The 26,240-nt window shown below is 41.3% G+C and overlaps 1 protein-coding gene across 1 annotated transcript in view; it reads right to left on the reverse strand.

The window, feature by feature from the left end:
• Positions 1–26,240, reverse strand: part of ENTREP2 (endosomal transmembrane epsin interactor 2) — a 1,796,185-nt gene that overhangs the window by 770,172 nt on the left and 999,773 nt on the right. Inside the window, exon 3 of the mRNA XM_086959018.1 lies at positions 15,402–15,512. Within this exon, the coding sequence (XP_086815144.1) occupies positions 15,402–15,512 (111 nt within the window). The remainder of the gene's footprint in view (positions 1–15,401; positions 15,513–26,240) is intronic.

Consider the following 26,240-nt stretch of genomic DNA (forward strand, 5'->3'; position numbering starts at 1 on the left):
CATCCCAGAATCACAAATAACTTGGATATCACAATTACTCACATTTACAAGATAATGTGCATACCTGTCAGATCAGAGAGCTAAGAAACAAGTCATATATAGCCGATTCAGTGGCACAGGCTCGGCAAAGAGCTGGACCGCAAGCTAGCCATTTGCCCAGAGCCCACAGCGCATGTTCATAGGACAGGCACTCAGTTTCACAGGGGCTGATGCAGGACCTGCATCAAGACTGCTGCATACAGCCTTTATGCTATCAGCTCCAGTGACAGCTCGTGGTATATCAGTTGACACCAGAGCAACGCATGACCAAAGGCTGTGCACAACATGCTGAGAAAAACAGAGCAAGTGCAGGGCCAAACCATGTGCCAAGACAGTCACCATAGACACCTGCACATGCTGAACAAATAATTTTAGAAACTAGGCACCTACAAAGTATTTGTGGCTGCACTTTGGCTACACACAACAGGTACTGGCCACATGGTGGTTGATCAAACAGAAGGTTGGGTGCAGTGCCTGGCTGCAGGTCAAAAGTCCTGTTGCCAACCAATATTACACGTAAACAAACTATGGGTGCAGCGGGTTGGTTGCATGGTCAATTACGCAACAGCCTCGACAGAGGTCAGTCCCTTTGACCAACCCCCTTGCTCATAGACAGAAGCTTTGCCCTGCAGGAGTTGGTCACAAGGTAGGTGGGGCACAGGGACATACTAGACTGCCACAAGGTATGCTAAGGGATTTGATGAAATACATATCTTTAGATTATTATATAAATACATTACATATGCATCAGTTTCACCTTTTACATTTTTTGCATATGTAAAATACATACTGTGAGTCTTGATGAAAACTAAGGACCGGATTTAAGAGTACAACGCCATAAATGCGTAGGAATATCTTTCTCCTCATTCCAAGTACCATACATTATAATGCACTTGCAATAAGGAGGACGATGCATCCTCAAAACTCTAAATCAGGCTCTAAATGTTAATGCTCTTTTCAGACAATTGTTATCCAGTTGCCTGAAATGCATAAAGACGAGGTATGCCTTTATGTTTTGCTGGTTCACCTTCTCTAATACATCGAAATCATCAGAAAGTGGTCCTGCTGAAAAGCATGGCAGGTCGAATCGGATATTTTCAACTCAGTGATTCAGAAATGATTTCCTCAAAGGGGTACTCACTGTTGCACATCCTTGGACTGCTAAGTGATTTAAAAAGACGCATGTCACCACATCTATTCTTATTTACTCCTTATCACTTATCAGAATCATCTGAACAAAGTCACTGATTTTGATTGTTTGAGCGGGTACAACCAGATTTTCTCAAATACATTGTAAAATAATTAAGTGCCAGGGCCCAAGGTATTGCTCATGTGTCCACTGCAGTTGGCGTAACACATGTCAATTTAAATTTAAGGCTTAAGTTCGAGTTTTGTTATTATTTCAGATTCATTAAACAGTTAAATGCTCCCCTAATGGACTTTGCTTAAAAAGTACACACACATCGACACCATATGGTGGATTCTCATTAATAGGGACAGTGTTTACAAATACGTGCTAGTGCTGTGCACTGTAAAACACCGGCACAGATTAAGTACTGTAATATATGGTTGTAAAAGCCAGTAAGATCAGATCTCTTTCGACCTATAGGAAGTGATCTCTATTGTGCAACTGTAGCACCCTCAACTTTAACTGTCTGGACCAATTTGCATTCTAGGAGGGCCCGGGTTGACCTGCTCTTGGCGAGGAGATCAATGTGTCACCAGCAATCATGCAGCAGCTGTGTACTATTAGAGGATTTCAATCAACTATTTTCCACTTTATTTCAATTCATTGGTCTTGAAAATGTGAGATGTGCCTAGAGATTCACTTTTGTCCACTTATCTCTATAACTTAACCAGTATCCCAAGCCAACATACTTTCAAGTGAGTGTTTGTTGCTACTGGTCATGTTTAGCTTCAATTGTCCTCCCAAAATATGCTTTGTTAATGTCACACGGCTGTCTGACAGTGGATGAGATTATTTAGAGTCTAGATGTCTGAACATATACATGCAAAGATATATGGAAAGCGGTCCGGATCTTTTGCATAAACTGTCTCATTTATTATCATTGTCAGAATTCCCGAACCACGCTGTATAGTCTCACTATGGCCATTTAATGATGAGTTTCTAAATAGCTCAGGTAGTGGAGTGCCTCTGCCTCAATCCTACCGCTATGTTTCCCTGCCCTGTCTTAATCCTTACTCTTTAACCCCTTGTGTGCTCGTGACGGAACCGTTCCGTCACGAGCCTCTGGTGGGCTGTGCTGGTGACGGAACGTTTCCGTCACGGCCCGCTCGCCTGCGCGGCGTGAATTCTGCGCCTGCGCGGCACCTTCTATTAAGCGGGCGGGGCCATGACGGAACCGTTCCGTCACAAGCACAGCCCACCCGAGGCTCGTGACGGAGCGGTTCCGTGACGAGCACGGGAGCGCTGCGCTGCCCCCCCTCCCCCTTAGCACTGCGGTGGAATAGCCGCCGCAGTGAAGGGGTTAATGGAGTCCCCAAATGTGAGACGGTGATCTTACTTGTCTAACCCTTAAAAATGTCTTTTAAAACTCCTCCGCTTTCAAGATTTTCAATCAATAGGAAGACACATACATCCCATGCTGGGCTGGCTGCTGGAGGGAAGCATGTCCTCAGATTTGATTGGGCAGCTCTCAGTCCAATGCAGGGCTTCCTATGTCAGTGAACCAGGGGGCGGTGTTATCATGTCTTCAGGGAGGTAGGTCTATACCGAAATCCCTGATGGGCCTGTACCTAATTACTTGTTTTGTGGCACTAGAACGTTGAGCACATCGCAGAACCGGACTTTCTTAATTAGTTGTGGAAATGGATTTTTTCTGAACCTAAGGTAAATGTGTAAGGAATTGAGTTAACTCCGGGTTGCATATAATGTACCTGAACAATTATAATAAGTTCCAGCAAATGTGTTTAGGCCACAACCTAGCATAAAAGCTTATATGCTGAAGGGAAATGTTGAATATTCGCCCATGTTTATCGTGCACTAGTGGTATAAAAGCAAATATACCCCATCTCAAACACAAGCACAGACTCGCTGAATCCATTGAGACGGTGCTGCTGAATTGGTGTGGTTCGTCTATTTAATTCTACCTAACTGCTGGAAATAAAGGCAGCTGAAGGGAGCTTTGTGGCACTCTGACCTCAAAAAAACTCGCAGCGTTCTGTGAGCAGCAGAATTTAGAACGTCGCACTGATTGTGCTGATTTTTGGTGCCGGGAGCTTGTCCTGTGCAGGAAATTCTGCGCAAATGGCACCACGCTCAACATCAGAGGGTGCTGCATCTTTCTGCCACTCGAGTAGATTTTCTACTCAAGCAGGAGCTTTCTCAACACGAGCAAGCTTTTTCAACGTGAGAGGTAGCGACCTGCCGCGACTGCCCGCATTGAGAAATCTCACCGGGAGGTGATCTAGCACTCATTTTTCTCACTCGCCATCTTAACGTTGGCGAGCCAAATGCACAAAAAAAAGACTCCACCATGCAAATGTAGGTGGAGTTTTTACAGAAACTCTGAACTCCGTCAGAGGAGTTGTGTTTATCAACCCCCGCCCAAGTACCACACTCTCTGTTCAAAACTGAGCTTCTGCGTTCTCAACAAAGTGGGCTGATTTCAGCATTTATAATATTATGGAGAGCCAGCAGCTTTGCCAAAATATGTTTGTTTCTGTGTGAGCACAGAAGCACTGAAGGAAATGGTGAGGTGGCGTAATTTTTAGGTTGTGCTCCCTGCCTACTGTTTGATAATGTAGGATTGTGGTTTTATGGGGCTAAACACGCTGTAGGACCATCGCACAAGCCAGGTGGAAAACCAGCATCACCCATGTCACAGTGGGTACGTTTGCGCTTTGGTGAGGACTAGGGAGCGGCAGACAGCTTGCAGTGAAAGTAGTACACAGTCTTTCTTCCATGTCTGCTCTAGTACCTTCAGTTTGGCTTGGAGGGGCAGACAGTATGAACCATTTGCACTCTGATATCAATTACTGCAACAGGTTTCCAGAGAGACTTATTCCACATAGGGAGCTCCAGTGGCACTGAGGGCAACGGCAGATGCGAGTGCAGGTATCAAGTGCCCAAGAGGCATTAGTGTATATTGTTTGTATTTTCTATAGACTTGGTAAAAGCGGGGTTCCCTTGAACTGAACTATAAAGAAAAAGCCAAAACAATCTATACCAAAATAAAAGATTTTAGACAAATCCACAAACTAATTAAGAAAAAGGAATCACGATGTATTATGTATACATACAATAAAATTCAATAAAATACAATAGATACTAGACAAAACAATGCTAGAAGCTAAATAAAAACATTTCAAAACATTTCATAATATTCAAAACATTCAATTATGACCCGCATAATTGGTGCACAAGGACAGAAACAGTAAGTCATAGAAGTTGTACAATACTAATCATATGTTCGGACTCCTGGTTTCTAACATCGATGTTGTGTACTCAAATAATCAATGTATCTACAACGATGACAGAGTCTTGAATTATACAGAACAAGAAAGCGTTGACGCGTTTCGGTGGATTTCCCAGATTTTAGCCACCTTTTTCAAGACTTTACACAATGTCTGTCGTAACCAGGGGGTCATTAAACTTTCCCCTTTGTGTGAACCGAAATGAATAGGTTCTCAAACTGCGTTCAACTATAGGCTGGTATATGGTGCAATGCACAGAATCGGGGCCTCTGACCTTAATTTGGTTCGAGGATGTTGCATCTGGATAATTAAAATAGCCTCACCATGCACGGAACGGTTTAAGAACGTCTCGTTATATTAAAATGAGCCAAGGGGTAGCCTATATCAATGGCTGTGGGCGGATGACTTAAGCTGTAGAATCGAGCCGTGAATGTCGCTCCTCTATCAACTGTTTCGGACGCAGACCTATTTCTTCTCTGACACTCGTTGCAGCTTTTTAATTTGATCTTAGCGCCCAGCTTCTATGTTTTCCGTGGCGTTTTACCAACTATTTCTATAGACTTGTCAGTTGTTACATCTGGAAGAGTTTGATGATGAGCAAATGTTTCAACCACTGAGCTGTAAGATATATAAATTTTGTGGTAAGGAGAGTTTGAGATTCAGTCCTGTGAAGAGAAGACAATGAGAATTATCAATTAAAAATGAATATTGCAACACTTCTCTGTGCCAAGATTTTTGCTCATTTTGGTCCATGTGTTTGTTACTTTGCTTTGACACAAGGGGATGTAATGTCATACTGGTGACAGTTTGCAAGGACTCTCTTAAAATGGAAAAACTGCCTAGCTCAGAGCTGAGCCAGCGACAAAGTTTAGATGGGATTTCAAGCCTGGTGCAGCTCACCTATGCATTCTCATTTACGACTGAAGGCTACACATTTACCATCAGTTGACAGTATGTCGACCTGTAATGGCGTTTCCACTAATCAGTTGGAACTGAGCCTTTTTGGTTGACATAAACATAGGGATGGTGCCAGACTGAATCTATGCACCCCGCATGATATGTTGTCCTTTGGACCAGCTAGCTTACAGTGCCAAAGTTGACTCTCTAAATCTGGGCAGGGAGTGAACAGTTCTGGCAACTACTGAGCATGACAATCCAGACCCCTCAGGAATTGTGGTAACAGATCTCGGACTTTTTGCTCAGTCACTCGTGTTCACTTGTGCTCAGGGAAATATACAAAGAATACATGAAGGGACGTTTTTTCAATATTTATTGAACCAAAGTAATTCTTGTATAGAATATATGTGCTGCAATGATCAATAGACAGAATCAGGTGAAAGTTATAGAGAGCTATAAATAGTGAATAGAACGAACAGTTCCACCATTTTGCTATTAAAATAGATATATGCAGGCAGATAAAAATTATATAACAATCCTACAAATAGGTCACATGATGGATGACCCTGAACACCTACTCCATACCAGCACCACAGAACTACCTCGACTTGGGCTATGCCAAAACTACTAAAATGAAGTTCCTGAAGTGCAGACTAGGCCTGTTACCCTGTATTCAGTATTTTCCACATTGTCTAAAGGATAAGGCGGGCTATGCAGCTCAGCACCAGAAGATCTGCTGCATCTGTTATGTTCCTGTACTGACCTCTTGGAAGAACGAAAGCGTTTGTTAAAATGTCATTTTAATCAAGGTGGGTTACGTTCACAAAGACAAACAGTTTTTACCTGCTTTGTACCTAATGACCCACAGCTGAACTGCAGCCTGGTGAAGTTCATGAGGCTGGTTCATAATTTATTACAAGATAGTATCCTAACATAACAGCATTTCTATTTTTGGGCGCTTAAATTATTAATTTACAGAAATGATTTTGAAAAGATAAAGGATGTACATTATGAAATATTTTTTTAACATTGTATGCATAATTGCTTTAAATCTTGATGTTTTTGTATTGACATGGTTTCTATTACCTATGCAAATAAAAATGACTTGTTACTCCTACGATGCAACCCCTAACCTACGTTTATAGGGTGTAAATGTAAGGTCTCCCAAGAAAACCCTCCTGGATGATCTAACCCCTGTACCTGGTGAGTAAGAGTGCAGGATCTCGCCTTGGTCGTGAACTAGACACCCCACATGGAGATGCTAGTCAGCTGCATAGGGCGAAAGCTTCGGCATACAGGGACCCCTCGAAGTAAGCAGAAGTGTCTCTCCTGATTGTATTTGGAGCCTGAACCAGGGACTTGTAAACCTCAAATATTTGATTCCTCTATCTCCCTCATCATGAATTATGAATGATGTATGAATGAATGACTAGACTAAACCTATAGAGCACACATATACTCACAGAGTGTTTTGGTGCTAAACAGCAGATAAACATCTCAGAAGTTTTTAACATTTTCTGTTAAATTAGTTTGTTCTGCATACCCCCAAGCTTAAATGGTAAACTATTCCAGGCTTGCACTGCCAGTAAAGGAGGATCAACCTCCTCTATTCACCCACTGGAAGTGAGATATTGTGGGCCATGTCTATAAAAAGCCTGATGGACCAATACCAAAGTCTCAAACAGAATTCTGTTCCTGACTGCCAACCTGTGTTGCTCTGCCAGGTATGCTAAGATGAAGGCCTGTTATGAGAGTTCACAAAAGGTGAGCAGCCATGTTTTGTACAACTGGCAAATACTGGAGAAGATATTCAGGAAGGTCAAGATAAAGCACATTAGCGCATTCCAGTCAAGAAGTAACCAGGGCCTGAACTACAGATCTTTGAGCCTCCCATGGAAGTAGACCCAGAACTTTTTTAAAGCTTGCATTATCTCAAAACAGGCTCTGATCACAGAGAAGACATGAGCCTTAAAGAAAGTTGACAATTAAATTGAATGTGCTGGCTCCTAGCTATAGGTGTGGGTGGGTGAGGGGGTGCTGGCATCTCCATAGGACAGCTTCCTTTCCAGCCGGGAACAGGATCTGGACCAAATACAAAAACTTCTGTTTTATATGTGTTGCACTGCAGATTGTTTATTCTTATCTAGTCCATCACTGCCCCCATGCAGACTGAATAGCCTCTATTTCATTTGATTTGAGAGAGTTTTGCAAGAAACAAAATTGTTACCATTATCTGTCCTATGTTATATCCAGAAAAAGTAGCAGTTAATAAGACACCCCTGTGTTTTTTCACAAGGACCTAACATCCAAACCCCTAAAGGCCAGACCTATCCAGTTGTGGCACCTCTCCATCACTACCCAAGGGCCTAAAAGACCTTTATGACCATGTGCTTCACACCACAAAAAGCCAACTCTCCTTTCAAAAGAATGAGCATCGCCACCACTCCCCTTTCCCTTCAACATTACCATTCTGGCAGGGTCGTTGTCATATATCCAATCCTGCACCAGCCAAAACTGCAGGGTGGAGATACTTACAGACATACATACTTGGGTCATTCTCAACAGCTATTCCATTAAGTATATTGTTGAAAAATGACAATCATCTGATCATTCTCATAATTCATTTTCAAGACGTTTTGCTTCACTCTCTGTAGTAACTTGATAGCCATATTTAAGGCACACATCCGACACACCAGGTCTAAGCTTTGTATAAATACGAAATTAGAAGAATAAGAAAACAAGCAACAACTGAGCAAAAAAAAATAAACACCTGACAAAAAGTATTAGTGCGAGAACCTCAACACAAACCACACCCTGGGCACTGCTCTCTTTCCCTTATGCTCAGAAATGTGGTGGAGCTACACACCATTTACACTTATGGTATGTGTGTGTCTGTGTGTACGTGCATGCATGTGTAAGTGTGTGTCTATGTGAGTCTATCGGTCTATGGCAATGTCTGGGTGGATAGGGTAGTGTTAGATGTAAGATTAAGAGTGAAGTAGTGTGGCTCACTGGTTAGAGGCGGCAGACCCGAGAGCAGAGGACGGCCCGGGACCAGGGTTCGATTCCCGTCGCGGCAGGTTTCTGGACCAGGGTCAGCGGACTCGATAATTCTCTCGCCTCGGTGCCCACTCTGATCAGCGATCACACTCGGCAACTCTGGGCATTAGCTTGCCTCATCTTCACTAACGGCCCCACCAGACCGCCGGGGATGCCTGGTCTCACCCTGGAGATACCCATTAATGGACCATCTCTCAGGGAAGCCAGGAAGGGTTTCGCAGCGGTCGAAGCGCCTTGGGACCCTACGGGTAAGTAGTGCGCTATATAAATGCCAATACACATTTACATTAACCCTGTGTTTTTACAATTCTATAAAAGGGTTTAAAAATTTAATGTTCAGTGTATACAAACTTCATATTGATTATGTATATAAGCAAGCATCCGTCATCAGGACCCACCACAGTTGACAGTGTAAATTACCTATGTTCCATAATCATGGAAATGTGACATACTTAATGCAAGTTAGACCAGTAGGCGGTATGAAATGTGAAATGTGAAACTGATTAAGATGCTATATTTCAAAAGCACATATATCCTTGCTCTGACATGCAATTAAAAATCAATCAGTATCCATGCTTCAGAATCTGGTCCACAAATACAAAACAAAAAGAGCCATGAGTACACAGACCAGCTATGAGGGCAGGACGTCATGGTAGAAGTCATGGTACAGGATATTGTTCAAGGAAACACAATACACCCCGAAATTGTGCATGACCAAAGGCAGCACACAGAAGCTTCTGAAAGCCCAGGAGCTTTGTGCAGGGCTTGGCCAGAGGTCATGTCATGTTCTTTGATCCCAATATTTATGGCCATATGATGTGCTCAGGTGCTTCTCTGGGCACACCGCTGGGCAGCTGTGTTTGGCCTAAAGCTGTGTGCTGATTGTTCTAGCAACATGATATCAAGAACATGTCATAGCTGTTGACCACACCCTGAATCCAGATTCCTCTAGTCTCCTGCAAAGGAAAAGACATGGACCCAACAATATCAATGGAAATTACCTGAGAAAGTTTTGGTAAAAGGAAGGTACAGTCAGATCAACAAATAATATTCCTCATAAAACATGCAAATGTCAATAAAGACTTAAGTTGAATGCTCATTTTGGTTAATCTAATGGCAATGCTTATTTGGCAGTTACCTTGAGCTATGCAGCCTACTTCTCCAAATAACATTGTTCATTGCCCCCAAAAAAACATGTCACAAATGTACATCATTAAATGATTCTGTCATTACCTTTATTGAAGATCTGCAGAGTAGTTCTTTAACTGTCCAATATTTATCATGTAATATTACAGTTATTGACCTTAAAATAGGTGATGTGGTGTCGATATTTACAAAGGAATTCCAGAGTTGTGATTTGGGAAAAATAAACTACACAAAAAGAGGTGTTCATAATGTACACTATCTATATTGAAGTCAAGGGTGATTCACATTGTCTTAGATGTTTAAGTTGGATACTTGAATATGATTTCCTCTAGGAAGCATGATCCGCAAGATAGGCAATTCTTTCTGACTCACAAAAAAGGGTTTGCAACCCTTTCGATATTGCATTTAAGAGAGGCCATTTAAGGTATGTTTTCCCTATAACTGTAAGTCACAAATGTGATTGCATATGCCACCCTCCGCACTCTTTCATCATTAATCTGTTATAGGAGACTGTTCAGCATAGCTTCAATTCTCTCTCCTGACTACATTAGATTTCTATCTGCAACTTCAGCTTTCAAGCAATTGTATTTGTAAACTTATGTCTTCCAATACAGGGAATCCTTTCAATTCAGTTTAAAACATATGTTATTGAACATTCAACAATAGATGCACTTTGATTTCATCAATCAAAACTGATTGAAATTTTTAGCATATGCTTCTATTCTGTAAATGTCATGAACTTATGGTACGCAAGAACATGCAAAAATGCCTTCAGTGATTGTTTAGTTTAGAAGTTATTCCAGGGATGCCATAAACACTATGACTGTTCATCTTTACAATGTTATTATTATATTTACTTTAGTCACTTGCTTTTAGGCTTATTTATTTTAATTGTAGGTTCTTTTTTAGCTACAGTTTCCATTTTAATTGGCTTATCTGCACTTGGGTCCACATTCAGCATGTCATTTTCTTTCACAGAACGTTTTCAATTAATCTAAACAATGACTTTGCTACTGATAATGCGACACAAGTCTAGTTCAAGGTGCATGATATCTACGTTTCAAGGTTTGACAGTGAATGTGTAAAATACGCACGTAGTTGGAGTTGATGTATTTTCATCATGCTGGTTCACCACTTATGGCGTGGTTTAAATGGAGAGTCCTCTAGTACAGGTTAAAAGTCAATATAAACCCCATGAATTGACTACTGAATTAGAGAGAATCTTCACCCAGGCACAGATCTAGACACAGATCTAACTGGGCTCAGGACCAGATTCCCCTTTAACAGAAGAAGTCTCCAAGAAGTCTCTCTGAGGCTCCGCAAAGCATTTTCCCTTCACTGACTGGTGCCAGGATTGTGAAAGGACACAATCTCCTTGCCCTTGTGCTCAAAATAGCTGGCAAGCTATTCCAAACTGACAACAAACCTTGTTGTTCCAGGTACACGTGCCACCTCTGAAACTCAAGAAATAGGCTTATTATTTATTCATCTGCTAGATCTAGCATAGCGCCTAAAAATAGTACAGTGAAGGTTCAAAGGCTACAAATTGTGATGTTCAATGTTTACCAGTTGTTTTCACAGTTCATGACATGCTTAAATACTTTATCTTCTGTGATTTTACAAAACAACATTATCCAAACTAGATTCAGAAGTTTTAAAATAATAATTTTAAAATAAGTATGTTGAAATGCTTTTTTTTGTTTCTAATGAGCCTTAAGAGTGTAACTCATTCATGGATGATCGTTTGGATTCCTATTGCTAACCTGAACCCTTTAAGGTACTGTTAGTGTCCCAGAAAGCAGAGACCCACATCAGCAGAAATACTCAGTGGGTTGTGCAGTATTCTCCTTGGAGGACTTCTGTTTGGTGTATACTAACAAATACAGCTTTCCTGCCTTAGCATGGATGCCAGTAGCAACATCATGGCACGCCAGGTGAAAGGAAGATTGGCATTTTACATATTTAGGTAGTGCAGAGACTTATTTCCCAGTCTGCCAATACACAAACTAATTAAAATAACCCTATTGAAAGGAAGAACATAAACAAATATTTTGGATAAACAACCAATGAATGAGATAAAAAAATTTAATCAAATGATGAGAGCCTTCTTTTCCGATATTAAATAATTCTTACTGCATTCTATAAAAAGTAAAAGGACGCATGTAAGCTGATGGAAAGGCATGAGAATAAAAAGCTACTGTGAGAGGATCTAATTGAAGTTTGAACAATGTCTCAAGACAAAAGTGGAAGAAGGCTCAACTGAAGCCTCTTTTTATGTGAACGGAGTGTGCATAGAAACAATATGTAATGCCAAAATGGTGCAAGCACCATTTCAAGCAAAACCTAGTAATAGTGCATTTTGCCATTACACGTAAAACCTAAAATATGCATACATTCTCATTCATTTATAAAGCATTCAATATTGCCACATAAATAACACAGTTGAGACCTGACTTTGCCAATGTTTGTTTTAATTAGTTTCACCTAAGGTTTGTTAAGGAGAACATTGTATGCCCACCATCTAGCAACAATTGTATGGTAGGGCACACATATATAAGGTTATTTGGTTTTATTTAGGTGCTGGCTATTTTGCAAAAAAGAATTGGAATATTATTGGCAGCCATTTTGGATTCACTACTGATTTAGAGTTGATGCAGAATGTGTTCCGTTGTGATTTACATTGAAAGTACTAATAGTAGCGAAATGGAAACAATACAAATGTATGTGTTTAGAAAAGAAGCAAATACTAATTGCCTGCTTTAGTCTTCATTTTTATGTTACTAACTGGCCCAAAATGTTATCTGAGTTGGGACGTTTTGCACATGTGTTTTGCAGTTACCTTTAGATGAACCCCTTAGTGTTTGTTTCAGGGGATGAACTAATAGTTCTGATTATATAGGCCATGGTTGTAAATTGAGTTTCTGCTAATTGCCATTATCATGGGATTGGGTTATTAGTGGGTGCGCAGTTTGCTCCCGATTTAGAGGTGCAGAACTTGGAATAAGGGCTAACAAACAGATTTCATGTTTTACATTGTTTAAAGGTTTGGAAATTGTCCTTCAGAATTACTAGTCGACCCAATGTCGGGGGCATCCGACGCATGAAAGAGGTTAAGACATCGATATGAAAACAGATTGTTAGTGTTCATAATAATCTGTTGAGAGTTTGAGAACAAGATATACAGCATAAACTGTCTTAAACTGAACCATATCAGATTGCAGAATTTACCTTGGATTCATATGACATTCCAAAATGCTGGCATTTGATCAAACATTTACACTAGGAATGGCTTAAAACAAGGATGCATTTTGGCTTCTCTTCTTTTTTCATTATACATCGCTGACCTGCCAGAATTGAATATTGGCCTGGTAGGCGCTGATGCTCCTAAATTGGAATCATATCCTTCGGGCACTTTATTATATGCAGACAATACTGTCACATTAGATCTGACTTCAAAAAGATTACACAATAGTCTAAATTCTTTATTTTTCTATGCCGAAATCCATTTCTTAAATTTGAATATAGATAAAAGTAAGAGCATGAAGTTTGGTGCAAGAGACTGCTGTATACCCATTAAATACAACTGGCATCTAAGTAGTATTGCACTGGAAGTCATTAAATCGTACTCCTATCTTACATAGGAATTCTTTGTGCTGCCAACTTAACAGATACCGAGCATATAGCACATGTGATAAGAGTGACAGCCCATGCTAATGTAGTAAAAGCACTTTATGGAGCAATGGGTCAAAGACATTTTTACGATCTTTTAACAGCCTATGTAATGTAATGTATGTGTTCTTGTAAAGCGCACTGCTGCCCTGAGGCGTCGTGGCGCTGTAGATCGCTGGGGAACCCGTCCTGGCTATCCCTGTGAGATGGTCCCTACTGGGTATCTCCAAGGTGAAACTAGGCATCCCCGGCAAATGTGGGGGGCCGTTGTAGAGATGAGGCAAGCTAATGCCCAGATTTGCCGAGTGTGATCCCTGGTTAGAGTAGGCACCGAGGCGAGAATTATCGAGTCCGCTGACCCTGGTCCACGACCCTGCCGCGTCGGGAATTGAACCCTGGTCCCGGGCTGTTCTCTGCTTCCGGGTCTGCCGCCTCTAACCAGTGAGCCACACCACTCTACCCTATAAAATAAAAATTCCTCCGACCCTAGTGTACAGTATTGAAACAGAAAAAATAGATCACTGGCACTTTATGCATAGGATGGAGGGGAAGACTATGCATTCTATATGCCCTTTAAATATGATGGCATCAATTGAGGCATTACAACTAGAAATGGGTTTAATTAGCACCTTTATAAGGGATTTGGCAGCTGTACTTCATTGGAGTGAAGACACTCTTAGGAATCTATTAGCTACAGAATGTTTTACTCCTTTAAGAGGGGATGGTAAACTATTGTTGAATTTTCGCTATGGACTCAAGCACTTTAGCCTCAAGGAAGATCTTCAGAATTTGACTTAAACTTAAAAATTAAATGAAAGTATTTATGAATAATAGCTTGTTGGAAAATGATATTAGACTATAGGACTAATGAAATAGTCCGGTCCACCCGAGTAGCTGTACCTCAAGCATACATATGTTGGAATTTAGATCATAGGGCCTGATTACGATGGCGGACGGATTGTCACAGATATTGGGGAAGTCTGCTTATATGGCTGCAGTCCCACAAGTGCAATCACAATGCCACCGCCACTGTGGCGGATGCATCGTACATTTTTACTATTGTGGCAGGTGCTGCTAACTGCAGCACCCGCCGCAATGGTAAAAATGCAAGTTTTGCATTTCCCTGCACTACATGGCAGGCCCCATGCAGTGCATGCAAAGGGTGTAGGAAAATGTTGAGGTGCACAAGTACAAAACCTGCTGAAAGAGAACCTGCTACAGACCCCCAAAGTACATCCCCCCAGCCTGAGAATGGAGGTTGAACCGCCATACACAGGCTGCCGGGGATGCAGCATTCTAATGTGGCGGACTTTGCCCTAGGCACCACCACCATTTTGTGAATGCACGGTAGGTCCAACCGTACCTGTGGCAGACGGACTTCCCATCCGCCAGCAATCCACCAGACATCCTTATCTGGTGGGCGGAGAATAGACGCACTATGGCGGTGAATCCACCATCGGCAGGCTGTTTTTAATTTTTTTTTGACTGATGAAATATCTATGTCTTTTATTGTTTATGCCATGTATATCTACATCCCTAACAAACTTCAAACTTTAAAAAAATTGCGAGGAAAGGAGCACCCTGCACTGCAACTGGAACGTTTCAACTGCTGCACGGCGCACCACTCAGCATCATTTTATATTGCTTTTAGCTGCACTGGATGCTTCTCATTTCCATGCTTCCCGAACAAACCATTACAGTAACTAAAAGATACATTTGACTAGATACATTAAGGCATCAACTGAAACCCACAAGACAAACTCAAACAACTAGTTACATGTAGCAAGTAAAATCAGCTAGTGTTTGTCGCAGTAGTTCACTGGTAGTCAAAAAAACATATGCCATCAACTGGATAATATGGTAGCCATTTGTAACTACTAAGTCTAAATTCCTCTAGGGTCTAGTTGGAAAAACCTATTCTACTTAGTGTAGTGTCTTAGACCGGGCTCACGCTTTAATGAATATAGTACTTGGAGGCACTAAGATTAAAACCAACCCATGAAATTATCTGTATTTCCAACATGATTGTATTGATCAAAACACCATATCAACACAGTCAGAACAGAAATAGAATCAACTCAAGCACAGTGGCCCCACAAGAGATCTAAATACCAACACATTGAAAATGTTGCCATATTTAGCTTTAGACTTACCAGTTGACAGCCTTCTAGGGAATTTACTAGCTGTGCGTTTTGACAGGAGAGGATTGAACCTGCTAGGTTCAGCATCACACACACAGCAGACAGCAGCATGAAAAATGTGATCTGGAATCAAAGTGAACAGAAAATGTGTTAATCACAGCTAGAACATCCACATTAATTTTACAAAACATCTTCTATGGGAGATATAAACCAAAAGTTACAGTTTTTATATGTTGAATACAAGTATCTGAAAAATAACTGTATATATAGTAATTGCACAATGTATTGTACTACATTTCATCAATATTTAGTTTTTTAATTAGCATTCAGCCAGTCTCCACTTTTGCATATAAAATGAAACAATATTTTACAAACCATAATTTGTGCATCACAAAATTGTTTTCTGAAAAAAGAAAAAGGATGGGGTAGAACCTGGATTTCTGAAGGCTGAATGAGCTTTAGCTAAGAGATCAATATCCTCTCAGGGATCGACTAGCCCTCTCTCAAAGCTGAGGATATAATTAATTTTACCTTACCATCATGAGGCTGACCAATAACCTAACCTGAGTACTACTCGGCCAAGGCTAAAGCATGAATCATGCAAAATGCAGGCAGGATCCACCTTCTATTTGCAGAAATGCTAAGCAAAAGTCCTCAGAAGACCTGAGGCCTGTGTCCTCTTAAAAATGAATGCCACCAACTACATCATGAAAACCAGTCACCCTTTACAAATGCTCCTGATTCTCATTTTTCTACTGGTGATTTCCTGGACATTCAATCAAAAGCTCCTCATCAAACTAAGCGGAAAGAGCCACATAGACCAACGGGTTAGCCAGAGTGTCCACTTAGGCCAGAAATCTATTTATTGTTTTCTTAGTGTCTTTTTCCTCTGTATTTTTACCCTATGTGTTCGTTTTCAGCATAAAACTAACAGTGCTCTTTACGATTGGTGATAAAAGGTTTTCGTAAATATTGGGCGTTCTACTGGTCCTGCAGTAGTTGTGCGGCAGTTCAGAAGGTTTCTGGAGGTCTTACACGCACTAATGATACTTTACTTTCAATTCTCCTGTCCTCACCAAAGTTTGCAGATTTTTTAGTAGAAGCTTACTATACAGGTTTGGCAGTGACAACACTTAAGTTCAATGGACAACTATCAAACCATTTTGAAATACATGGATGGATTGGCATGTCAGGATTCTTCGGTTTCCAGGTTACTGAAGGGTTTTATAATCGTGGATCTACCCAGAAAGATGTTTCTTCCTCCCGTGGTGCATTCCTTTGTTCTAGATGCTCAACACAGACCTTCAGTGATAACAACTCATTTGACATTTTTTACTTACAAGATTGTTTTTCGTGTAACCATATCTTCCTTAAAATATCTTGGATGTTTGTTTATTTCTGATATGCTCTCAAATATATTTATACATAATACTGACAGCATTAGTTCTTTGTCCAGGCATGTCCTTTTGAACAAGATTCTGTCTGGCTTACTTTTTCATCAGGAAATAGGGCACACACATTTTCGATTATAGGATATTTCCCCCAGGTTGTTAGATGTTAGGAGAGTTGTTATGGGCTATTTAGATTGCACAGCTGAATCCCAAACCTGTTAAACACCTCTCTGTTAATTTTGTTTCCTCCAAGAATGGGTGTGACCAGCTAATAGGGGATCTGACCAGACAGGGACTCAAATTGCCAAAGCATATGACTTTCAGAGTGCAGTACTTCCTCTTATTCTGAGTTGTGCAGCTAGAAGGGTAGCAGAACGTTTGGCATCCTGTATCCATTTCACCTTTTTTTGCACAGTAGTAATTATGGCCATACCAGTTATTTTCCATGAGGCACAGGGTCAGACTGATTTGCATATGGCCATGTCTGAACTGGGGTGCCAGAGAGGGCTAAAGAACGATGGACTGTTCCCATAAAGCACAGGGTCAGACTGATTTGCATATGGCCATGTCTGAACTGGAGTGGCAGACTTGGCTAAAGAACGGTAATGGATTAAACCCAGATCAGTTGACCGGGGGTGAGTGCTTGTAATGTCAACGCTCCGTCCATCATTTCCTTTGGTTTTTCATATCAGTTATGTTCATCACTCAACTATCAGTTGCAGCTATGACCAACTACTGTGGGCCATGCTGCATTTTCGTCTGTGGCTCAATGATTCAATAAATTTGACATGTTTATCACCAAAATATTTTGTAGTATTCGTATTTAAAAGAAATGAGGCATGACATGCCACAACCAGGGGTATTTTAGTGCTATGTCCTCATGATTTAATGAAGGAAATTCAGTAGTAGCAGACAAAGAGCTAATCCTCATTATGCCTAATCTGGCCTTCCTTGTGTCATTCATCACTTGAAACCCGGCCACCCCAATTGGTTGAGGCAGATGTCAGACCCCATTCAAGGGGTTAGAGGGCAGAGGTCATTCGCTACGGATTATCTAAGGTTTGTTTTACTATGGGTCTGCAAATTGGGTTGGTACAACCCTTTCCATACTGGTCTCTCAGGGGTGCAAAGATGAGCAGTTCAAGACTTCTTATAGATGTTGTGTGGTGAGCAGGAGCTCAGATCTCAACAATCAACAATAAGAGACCGGGAGACCCGCTCAGCTCATGGGTTGCTCCTGGCTTCGCTTTTCAGTGCAATCTACTTTATCTGGATGTTTCACATGCCAGGAACAGGCTGGAACTCTCCTCCTGAACTATCTCTTCTCCTGCAGAGCCAGGCACACTTTTTACCTCTCAAAGAAGGGCGGCAGACAGACCTCTAAGCATGAAGCAGAATCTCACCTCCTGCAGTAAAAAGTGTAGCATTCTTCTAATGTCCCCTAACCTCTGGGAGTCTACCGGTCTGGCAGACATCAGCATTGGTTACATGGCAGCTTTTCTAGTACTCTACAGAACACTACAATCATTGGCTAAGAATATCTCGAGACAGGAACCAACTTGGGTGATTTGAATCCCACTTACATAGACATTTTCCAGACAAAGGATGTGAATCTACTGTCAAACATTTGAACCAGTTTAGCGTGGTTCTCCTTCCATCTGATGCTGTTCTCCGGATGCAGCCTTTGTATAAAGTGATTCCTTTCGCAATAGCTAGCCCTCGGGATGTTTCCAAGCAGGAACACCCTTCACATGGGCACAATGAGGCACAATGACGGGTGAGTTGATAAAGCAATAATCAAGGACTTACAAAAGGGCTTAAAAACATTCTCACCTTGAACAACCCAAACTTTATTCTCATCTTTCGCCCCTGCCATCTTTCAAATAGCAGTGTTCAGGAAGAACTAAACAGCAGCCACTTGCACACAAACTCTTCATAGAATTTCTAAGGTTAGCCTGTTTCCATCCTGTTAAGTCATGTTAACAATTTTATATAGCATGATTACTACCCCGTAAGGTGCTCTGGGGCTGAAAACATTGGCAGAGTAGAAAGAGTAACAGACAGGGAGAGAACTGGCCTATCTAGGCTACAGTGGGGTAATATTAGGGAGCCCCATGCAATACTAGTTAAATCCGACTTCTTTTTGAAAAGCCAGGTTTTTAAGGCCTTTTTTAATTTTAGACGTGTGGGTGTGAATCGTAAGCCAGTAGGAGCTCTTTTCAAAGCTTTAATGCAGTCACTGCAAAGGATTTGCCTACTGTACGAATGCATTTTTAGTGAGGAACCACTAGCAAATTAGCTCCAGCTAATTATAAGTTGCGAGCATGAAAGTATTGATGGAACTTCTTCACCAAATAATGAAGGCCGCTGAGGTTGAAAGCCTTATAGACTATACAGATGGATTACACATGACCCTTTTGCCCACTGTCAGCCAATGAAGTGCTTTAAATGTACTGAGCAAAGCAGAAGAACATGGCAAACGAAGTGGAGACATGTTCTGTATTCTTTGTAGTATCTTTAAAGGCCCTGAATCAAAGCATAAGAAGAGAGAGATCCAATATTCCAGGTGACCTATGACTGTCACTTGGATGTCCAGCTGGAGAGCCAGGTCTGAAGAGGCTGGATCTTTCACAGCTGTTTTAGAAAAAGAAAGAAGCACATGGATGCAACGTGATTAATCTGACCCTTAAGGAGAGATATGGGTCCTGGTGTATCCCTAGTTGAGTGTTTACCATTTTGCAGGTGATGATAATAAGGTCCAGAAACTGGGCCAAAAAGCTTAGGGTATGAGATCATGTACACGGGGAAGTCTCACCCAGAGCACTTCAGTTTTGTATGAGTTGAATTTGAGTGAGTTTGAAATGTAACTACTCAGATACTGCGCCATACACTGTTGAAATGGTTTGAGTGGATTTTCAGCTTTTTGATCTACTGTGAGGATCAGCTGGTTGTCAGCTGCATAATTCATCACACTGAGACCAAACGATTTAGTTTCACCAGTGGCAGATGTATATATTAAAACATGTCGAACTCAAAGCTGATCCCTGCTGCACTCCCTGACTTAAATATTTAAACTCAGCCACATAGGGAGGTAGGGAGACAGTTTGCAAAATGCCCTGTAGATAATACTACACCATTCAAGGGCCATTCCAGTGTTCTAATCTCCTTCAGCTTAGTGAATAAGATGTCATGTGACTCAGTGTCAACTGCTGCGGACAGATCTAATAGCAGTAAGGTCGTGCATTGCCCTAGATCGGCCAGCATTCATATGCCATCTACCACAATTAAAAGGGCCATCTCTATGCTAATATATGAACAAACCCCGAACTGAGATGTCTCAAAAAGGTTATTTTTAAGCAACCAGTAAGATAATAAAAAGTTAACGTGTTTTTCCATGAGTTTTCCATCAAAAGGCAAGAGGGAAATAGGTCAGTAGCAAAACAACATACAAGGTTCCGAGGTAGCTATTTTTAGGAGTAGCACCACCACGGTCAATTTCTACTCCAAAGGGAAAATCCCACTATTAAGGGAGTTCTAACAGATATCCAGCAGTGGTGGACCTAGGACCTCTGCAGCTACTTTCCACAAGAAGGGTGACAGAGGAACTAATGGGGATCCAGACTTCAAAGCTAGTGAGATAGCCTTAACATTTACAGATGTTAAGGAAATCTATTTTTCAAGTCAATTTTTAGAGCACAGCTCATTCCACTTTAAAGCCTTTCTCACATCCTTCAGCTATGGTGGCAGATTACCAACAACTGTCTCCTCTAAGGTGTTTACTGTGTCTATCAGTTTTAGTGTTTTCAAGATGGCAGTGATTCTGTCATCAAAAAATCCAACAGCCTGACTCCTGAAAGTTAACCTTTTTATTCCCAACACAGTTTGGGGTGGAGAATTGATGAACTATAGAAAAGATTTCTGTTGAGGAGTTTTCTGCGTCCAGGACTTTAGCTGGAAAGAAGGCTGCTTTAGGGGCAAACACCTGCCTTTTACATTCCCTGAATGCCTCTTTGAGTTTGCCCCTCCCAACACTGAATTAGGCTCTCCAGTTTCTGCCAACCTAGTTTGGCCTCTCTCAGAGAAGGTGAGTACCAGGAGAGAGATGGAGTAGTGCTTGTTTTCTTGATAAATCTATATGGCAGAATATAATCAAGTACATCCTCAACCCAGGTCATATAGCCGGAGTAGCCCACCTCTGCCAAGCTCAATCTCATGTCACACTTGCCCTGTTTAGCCATTGCATTAGGATTGGGATAGATTGATTGGCTCACGAACACCAAAGACTCCTCAATTCAGTGCCTGATCTTCACTATCCAGCCGCAGGTAGGTAGACAATGCACTTACAATACATGTCATGGTGTCCTCATCCTCCTTATTGTGCCATGATAAACCAGGGGCATCCAAAAAGACTCACACTGGATTCAGCACACACACACATGCACAAACACACATACACTCTCTCTCTCTCTTTCCCCCACGACTGCGCCTATAACACAGGTTCACTGTACAAGTATATGCAATAGAAAAACATATAGGATACCAGTGCAAGTGCATGGGTTTCACATAACATTTTACCTTTACACCAGAGAGGCCAATTGGTCACACTTTCATTGACAGTTTTGGTCTACTATAAATAACAAAACACACTACACTGGTATGCCCCCATCGCTTCATGTGCTACACCCAGGACAGGGGCAGTATCCTTCTGTCAACTATTAGGGTAGGATTTGTGGTAGCTCCTTTGGGTCATAGGATTGGTCCCAGACTTCACAACAGGTGCTAGTGTGGACCTCTGTGCACCAATTAGGTTAACATGACACCTGGACCAAAATAAAAATCGATTCAGAAAAGGGGGTGGAAAAGGGGGTGGTGATGAACAGAGTGTCTGAATTAAGCAGACCACTCTTACCCAGTCCAAAGATCAGGGCTTGATCCATCACCGTTTTTTAGCTCACTGCACCATCCCAGCTCAGAACCTGGCTACATGCAAATTAGGGGGTGGCCATCGTCAGTTTCCCTTCCCACCTCAAACCCTTAGTAGCTGCATGCCAGACGTTCACCGCGTGTGCTGTCGGGCCCGACAGCGTGAATCTTCCTGGTTTGGCATACAAAGCTCTAGTCATATCCCCACCCGGAGCCTGCACACGGTCCATGGCATGGCCTGGGTCCCCTGGAGGGCCATAAATTACATGATTCACAGCCGCCAGATGGGCGACCCAGTAGTATTTCTTCAAATCTGGGAGACCAATGCCCCCGCCATACCATAGAAGAGTAAGCTTGACAAAGGAAATACGGGCCCTGCCCTCCCAAAGAAGTCGGCATTGGAGTGTCTGAATCTCCCTGAAATAAGAAACAGGCACTGGGTCTATAGTGTTTTGGAGTATATATAAGAACGGAGGCAAGGCCATCATCTTGAACAATACCGCCCTTCCAAGCAGTGACAGGGGGAGAGCTCCTCAACGTTCCACGTCTTTTCTGAGCCGGTGCAATGGGGGTTCCAAATTATTAGCATACCTAACCTTTGGATCAAGCGTTACGTACATGCCAAGGTACTTAAATCGCACTAGCTCGACCTTAATAGGGCACGACCTCCGGATCACAGGTGGATCACTAATATAACAAACAATACTGAATTTATCCAGTTTTTTTGCGAACCCGGAGTATCTACTAAATATCGTCAGGACATCCAAAAAGTTACTCAAGGATGCACTGGGGGGGTCAGTAAGATATAACAGGATATCATCCGCATAAAGCAAAATGTTATCCTCCCATTCCGGTGTCCACCAAAACCACGTATCGAACGGTCCCATCGGACCCATGCCGCTAGTGGCTCCAACGCCAGTGCAAAAAGAAGTGGGGATAAGGGATATCCCTGTCTCGTGCCCCTCCCAAGGGCGAAATCAGCTGATTTACAGATATTCACGATCACTCTGGCCAAAGGAGCGGCATACAACAATCGAACACACCCAATAAACTCCGACCCAAAACCCATTTTAGCAAGAACCGCAAATAGATAGGGCCATTCAACCCGATCAAATGCCATGGTGGCATCCAGGGACACTAAGACAGCCGGTTCCATTATTTTCGGGGAGCCACCCAAAATCCTGTGAAGTCTCTGCAAATTCAGGGCTGTGTTACGACGCAACAACAATACTCCTTTTAAAGCAAAGCATACCTTACCAAGATACACTTTAGTCAATCTATACTCTAAGCAGAGACTATGAACAAGCGTATAACTATCTCCTAAAATTCAGTCATTTTCCTTCACCTATCTATCATATTAGCTTTGATCAACAGCAGTGGATTGCCAGACCAACTTTATACAAGATGTCCAATTTAGAAGAATGCTTATCATGCGTGACTGTTTCTGCATCCCTGTGCAATCAAAATCCTGATTATTGTCTTTCAAGATATTTCTGAAACTCATGTTTTTCTACCTGCCTCAAGTGAAAGGGTACTTTTGAATAGGCTTGACAATATGTAAGATCCAGATCAGAGATGCCTCCTTGATTGGAGGCATGAGGCAAACCTGCTTCAACAGTACCTAATCTAAATGATCTATTTATAGAATTAGCGAAAAAACATATCATCTCCTTCCTATATTCTTGAACATTATTAGTAGGACATGGCACATTTTTACACTTTAACAATTTAAACTGTTGAATATCTGAAAGCCATTTTCTTCTGACACATAAAATGAAACGCTCACTGTAAGTATGAGTTCTCTTTACTTTTTATTTTATTATTCATTTTTACCAGCAATATGTACATCCTGAAGTGTATGATGGTTTATCTTTATTTATTAAATTTATCCTTGAAATAGTTTTGCAGAATGCCGCACCATTCATTTGACTTATTTTGGGGTGCTGGGAGGGTCAATGGCCCAGATATTTTAAAGTTGTTAACAGGTTTTATCCCACAATTCCTGCTTTATTTCACCTTTTCCACATACTTTGAATATATATATATATATATATATATATATATATATATATATATATATATATATATATATATATATATATATATGTCTCACACCGTTTAGTCCAGAACCCGTGGCTTTAAAGGGCAATTACAATTGTAAAACAGAATTCGCAGTATATGTCCTTGAGTACACCTTTGGGCTGTGTGGGTAGCTCGAAGCTACAGGTGGACATGAGAACTCGGCAACACTTAAGGGTAATTGTTAATTCAGACCCTACATATCCGGTGGCCAGACATTTCAAATCAGAACATCATAATAATCTTAATTGCCGGACATATTTTGTCATTTGAGCATAGCACCTCTAAGAAGAGGAGGCAACAGAGAAAAAATTCTCCGACAGCTTGAGACACAATTTATTTTGGAACTAGATTCCGAATCACCAACCAGTCTGAATAATAGCGAGGATATGCACAATTGTACTTGCTCATTATGAATTTATTTGAGATATGGTTAATATTCTGATATGTTGATCAGTGTAGTTAGTGATGCTGTAGATAATCTGTTATTTAGTAGATATTGATTATTGCAATCTTCTGTATACACGACTTGATTTCAATGCACTGGGTCGTAACTGAAAGACTACGAATTTTTAAATATAATGTATGTATATATTGGAAACCCATTAATATTCCTAATACATTAAGACCCATCTATTAGTATCAGCTCCTCTAGGCCACTATAATATCCTCCCTTTGTTATAAATGGTTATTAACTGTTATTAATAGGAAGTTTCACTTAGCACTTTTAGCACACAGCACTTTATAACTTAATATTTATTCACTATTAGCACTTTAGTACAAACCATGGCATGGACAATATGAATTTTCTGCAATCAATATAGAATAGAAATGTGTTAGGTAGCACTCTGAGATACCACATATAGTAAAGATGGTCTAAATGCAACCAGTTAAATTCATTTTACGTTAATTCCATATGCAACATGTTGTAGTTATTTTTATGATGTAAATAACCTGATTATTTAACTGTGTCCCGTTTATGGTCTGTCTTCAATGCCTACTGTACGAAGGGTCACATGGTTAAAGAATGCCTTCCTTTAAAAATGAAAAACTCTATGATGCACAAGCCTTTGGCGTGTGCATCATAGAGTTGGCCTTCTAGTCCCGGAGCCATAACATGCACAGTAAGGTGAGAGGGCATGAAACCCCCTCCAGCCTTATTTGGCACTGGGAACCACATCCACTGGGGCCTGTTCAAATAAAAAGTGGGGTGGGGCCGTATGTCCTCTCTAAGCTGTGAAGCCTTAAAAGGCAACAAGAACCCCAACCCCCAGTGCCAAATACAATTAAACAAGGGAAGAGGGTGTGCGGCCCCCATTCATGAGCCAGACGGGAGCAAACACATGTTTCGCTGCCTGCAGTAGTGCATACAGGAAAACTACTGTGTTTCAGGGTTGGGCATCTTAGAAAACAGTCACTGTGCCAGGCCCAGGGGATGGGGTCCCCGGCGTGATTAAAGGATTAGGTTCCCCTACCTTTTAAGTTGAGTTACTGAAGTGGAGGATGGGGTCCCCAGTGTCCTTTTAAAGCTTGGAAAGGGTGCCCTCCAGGATTTTTTTTACATTTTGGCCCTAAGGGAAGGGGTACCTGGGGACTAAGTTCGGTCAGGGAGGGGGATCATGCTGAACCCTTCCCTTTTTTAAAAAAATTGGTCCGGGAGATGGGGTTCCCAGGGCACTTACAGGCGTAAGGAGGGGGTTGCGCACCCACTCCCCTTAATTAAATGTACCCAGCATGAGGGAAGGGATCCTCTGAACCCTAAATGGGCTGGGCCCCATATTTTTAAGGTAAACTGAAGGCCCGCCATTTTTTTTGCTGTGATCTTGCGGGGTTGGCTCTATATACGGTAATAAAATAATACTTTACGTTAAAACAACTAGAAATTTGCTGAAAAAAAACAAATGTTAAAGTAAAGATATAGTTAGGACAAATGTCCAGTAACAATGTAAAGTTTTAAATTCTAAAAACCACAGAAACTCACCAGTTATAGTTACCTCAATTAACTATAACTCGTGCCCCAAGGTACCTAAAACTCCCACCCTTGCCATGCACTGTAATTACCCCACATATTACATAATTTGTGGTATCTTCTATGACAGCATTGGTAGGATCACTGTAACATTTGCAATGAAGTTATTGATGAGAAGATTTGTCTGGTTGAGGTTCGAGTTATACTTACTTTAGGTCATGAAGTATAGTTACTTGAGAATAATATTACTGGTGAATTTCTAGTTTTTTTTAGATTTTAAAACTTTACATTGATACTGAACATTTTACCTAACTATAACGTTATTTTTACCTTTGGTATGAATATATATCCAAATAAAGCTGATTTGTTCTGTCCGTTCAGGGTGCAGGAGGAAAAGCGTATGAATCCACTGCCTCAATTCTTCACTATTCTGCACAAAAAAATCCCCCCCTAGAACTCTGCACTCCAAGGTGAGCCAAAGTTCATTCA

This window comes from Lissotriton vulgaris, chromosome 2_1, assembly GCF_964263255.1.
Source record: "Lissotriton vulgaris chromosome 2_1, aLisVul1.2, whole genome shotgun sequence".
NCBI classification, from domain to species: domain Eukaryota; kingdom Metazoa; phylum Chordata; class Amphibia; order Caudata; family Salamandridae; genus Lissotriton; species Lissotriton vulgaris.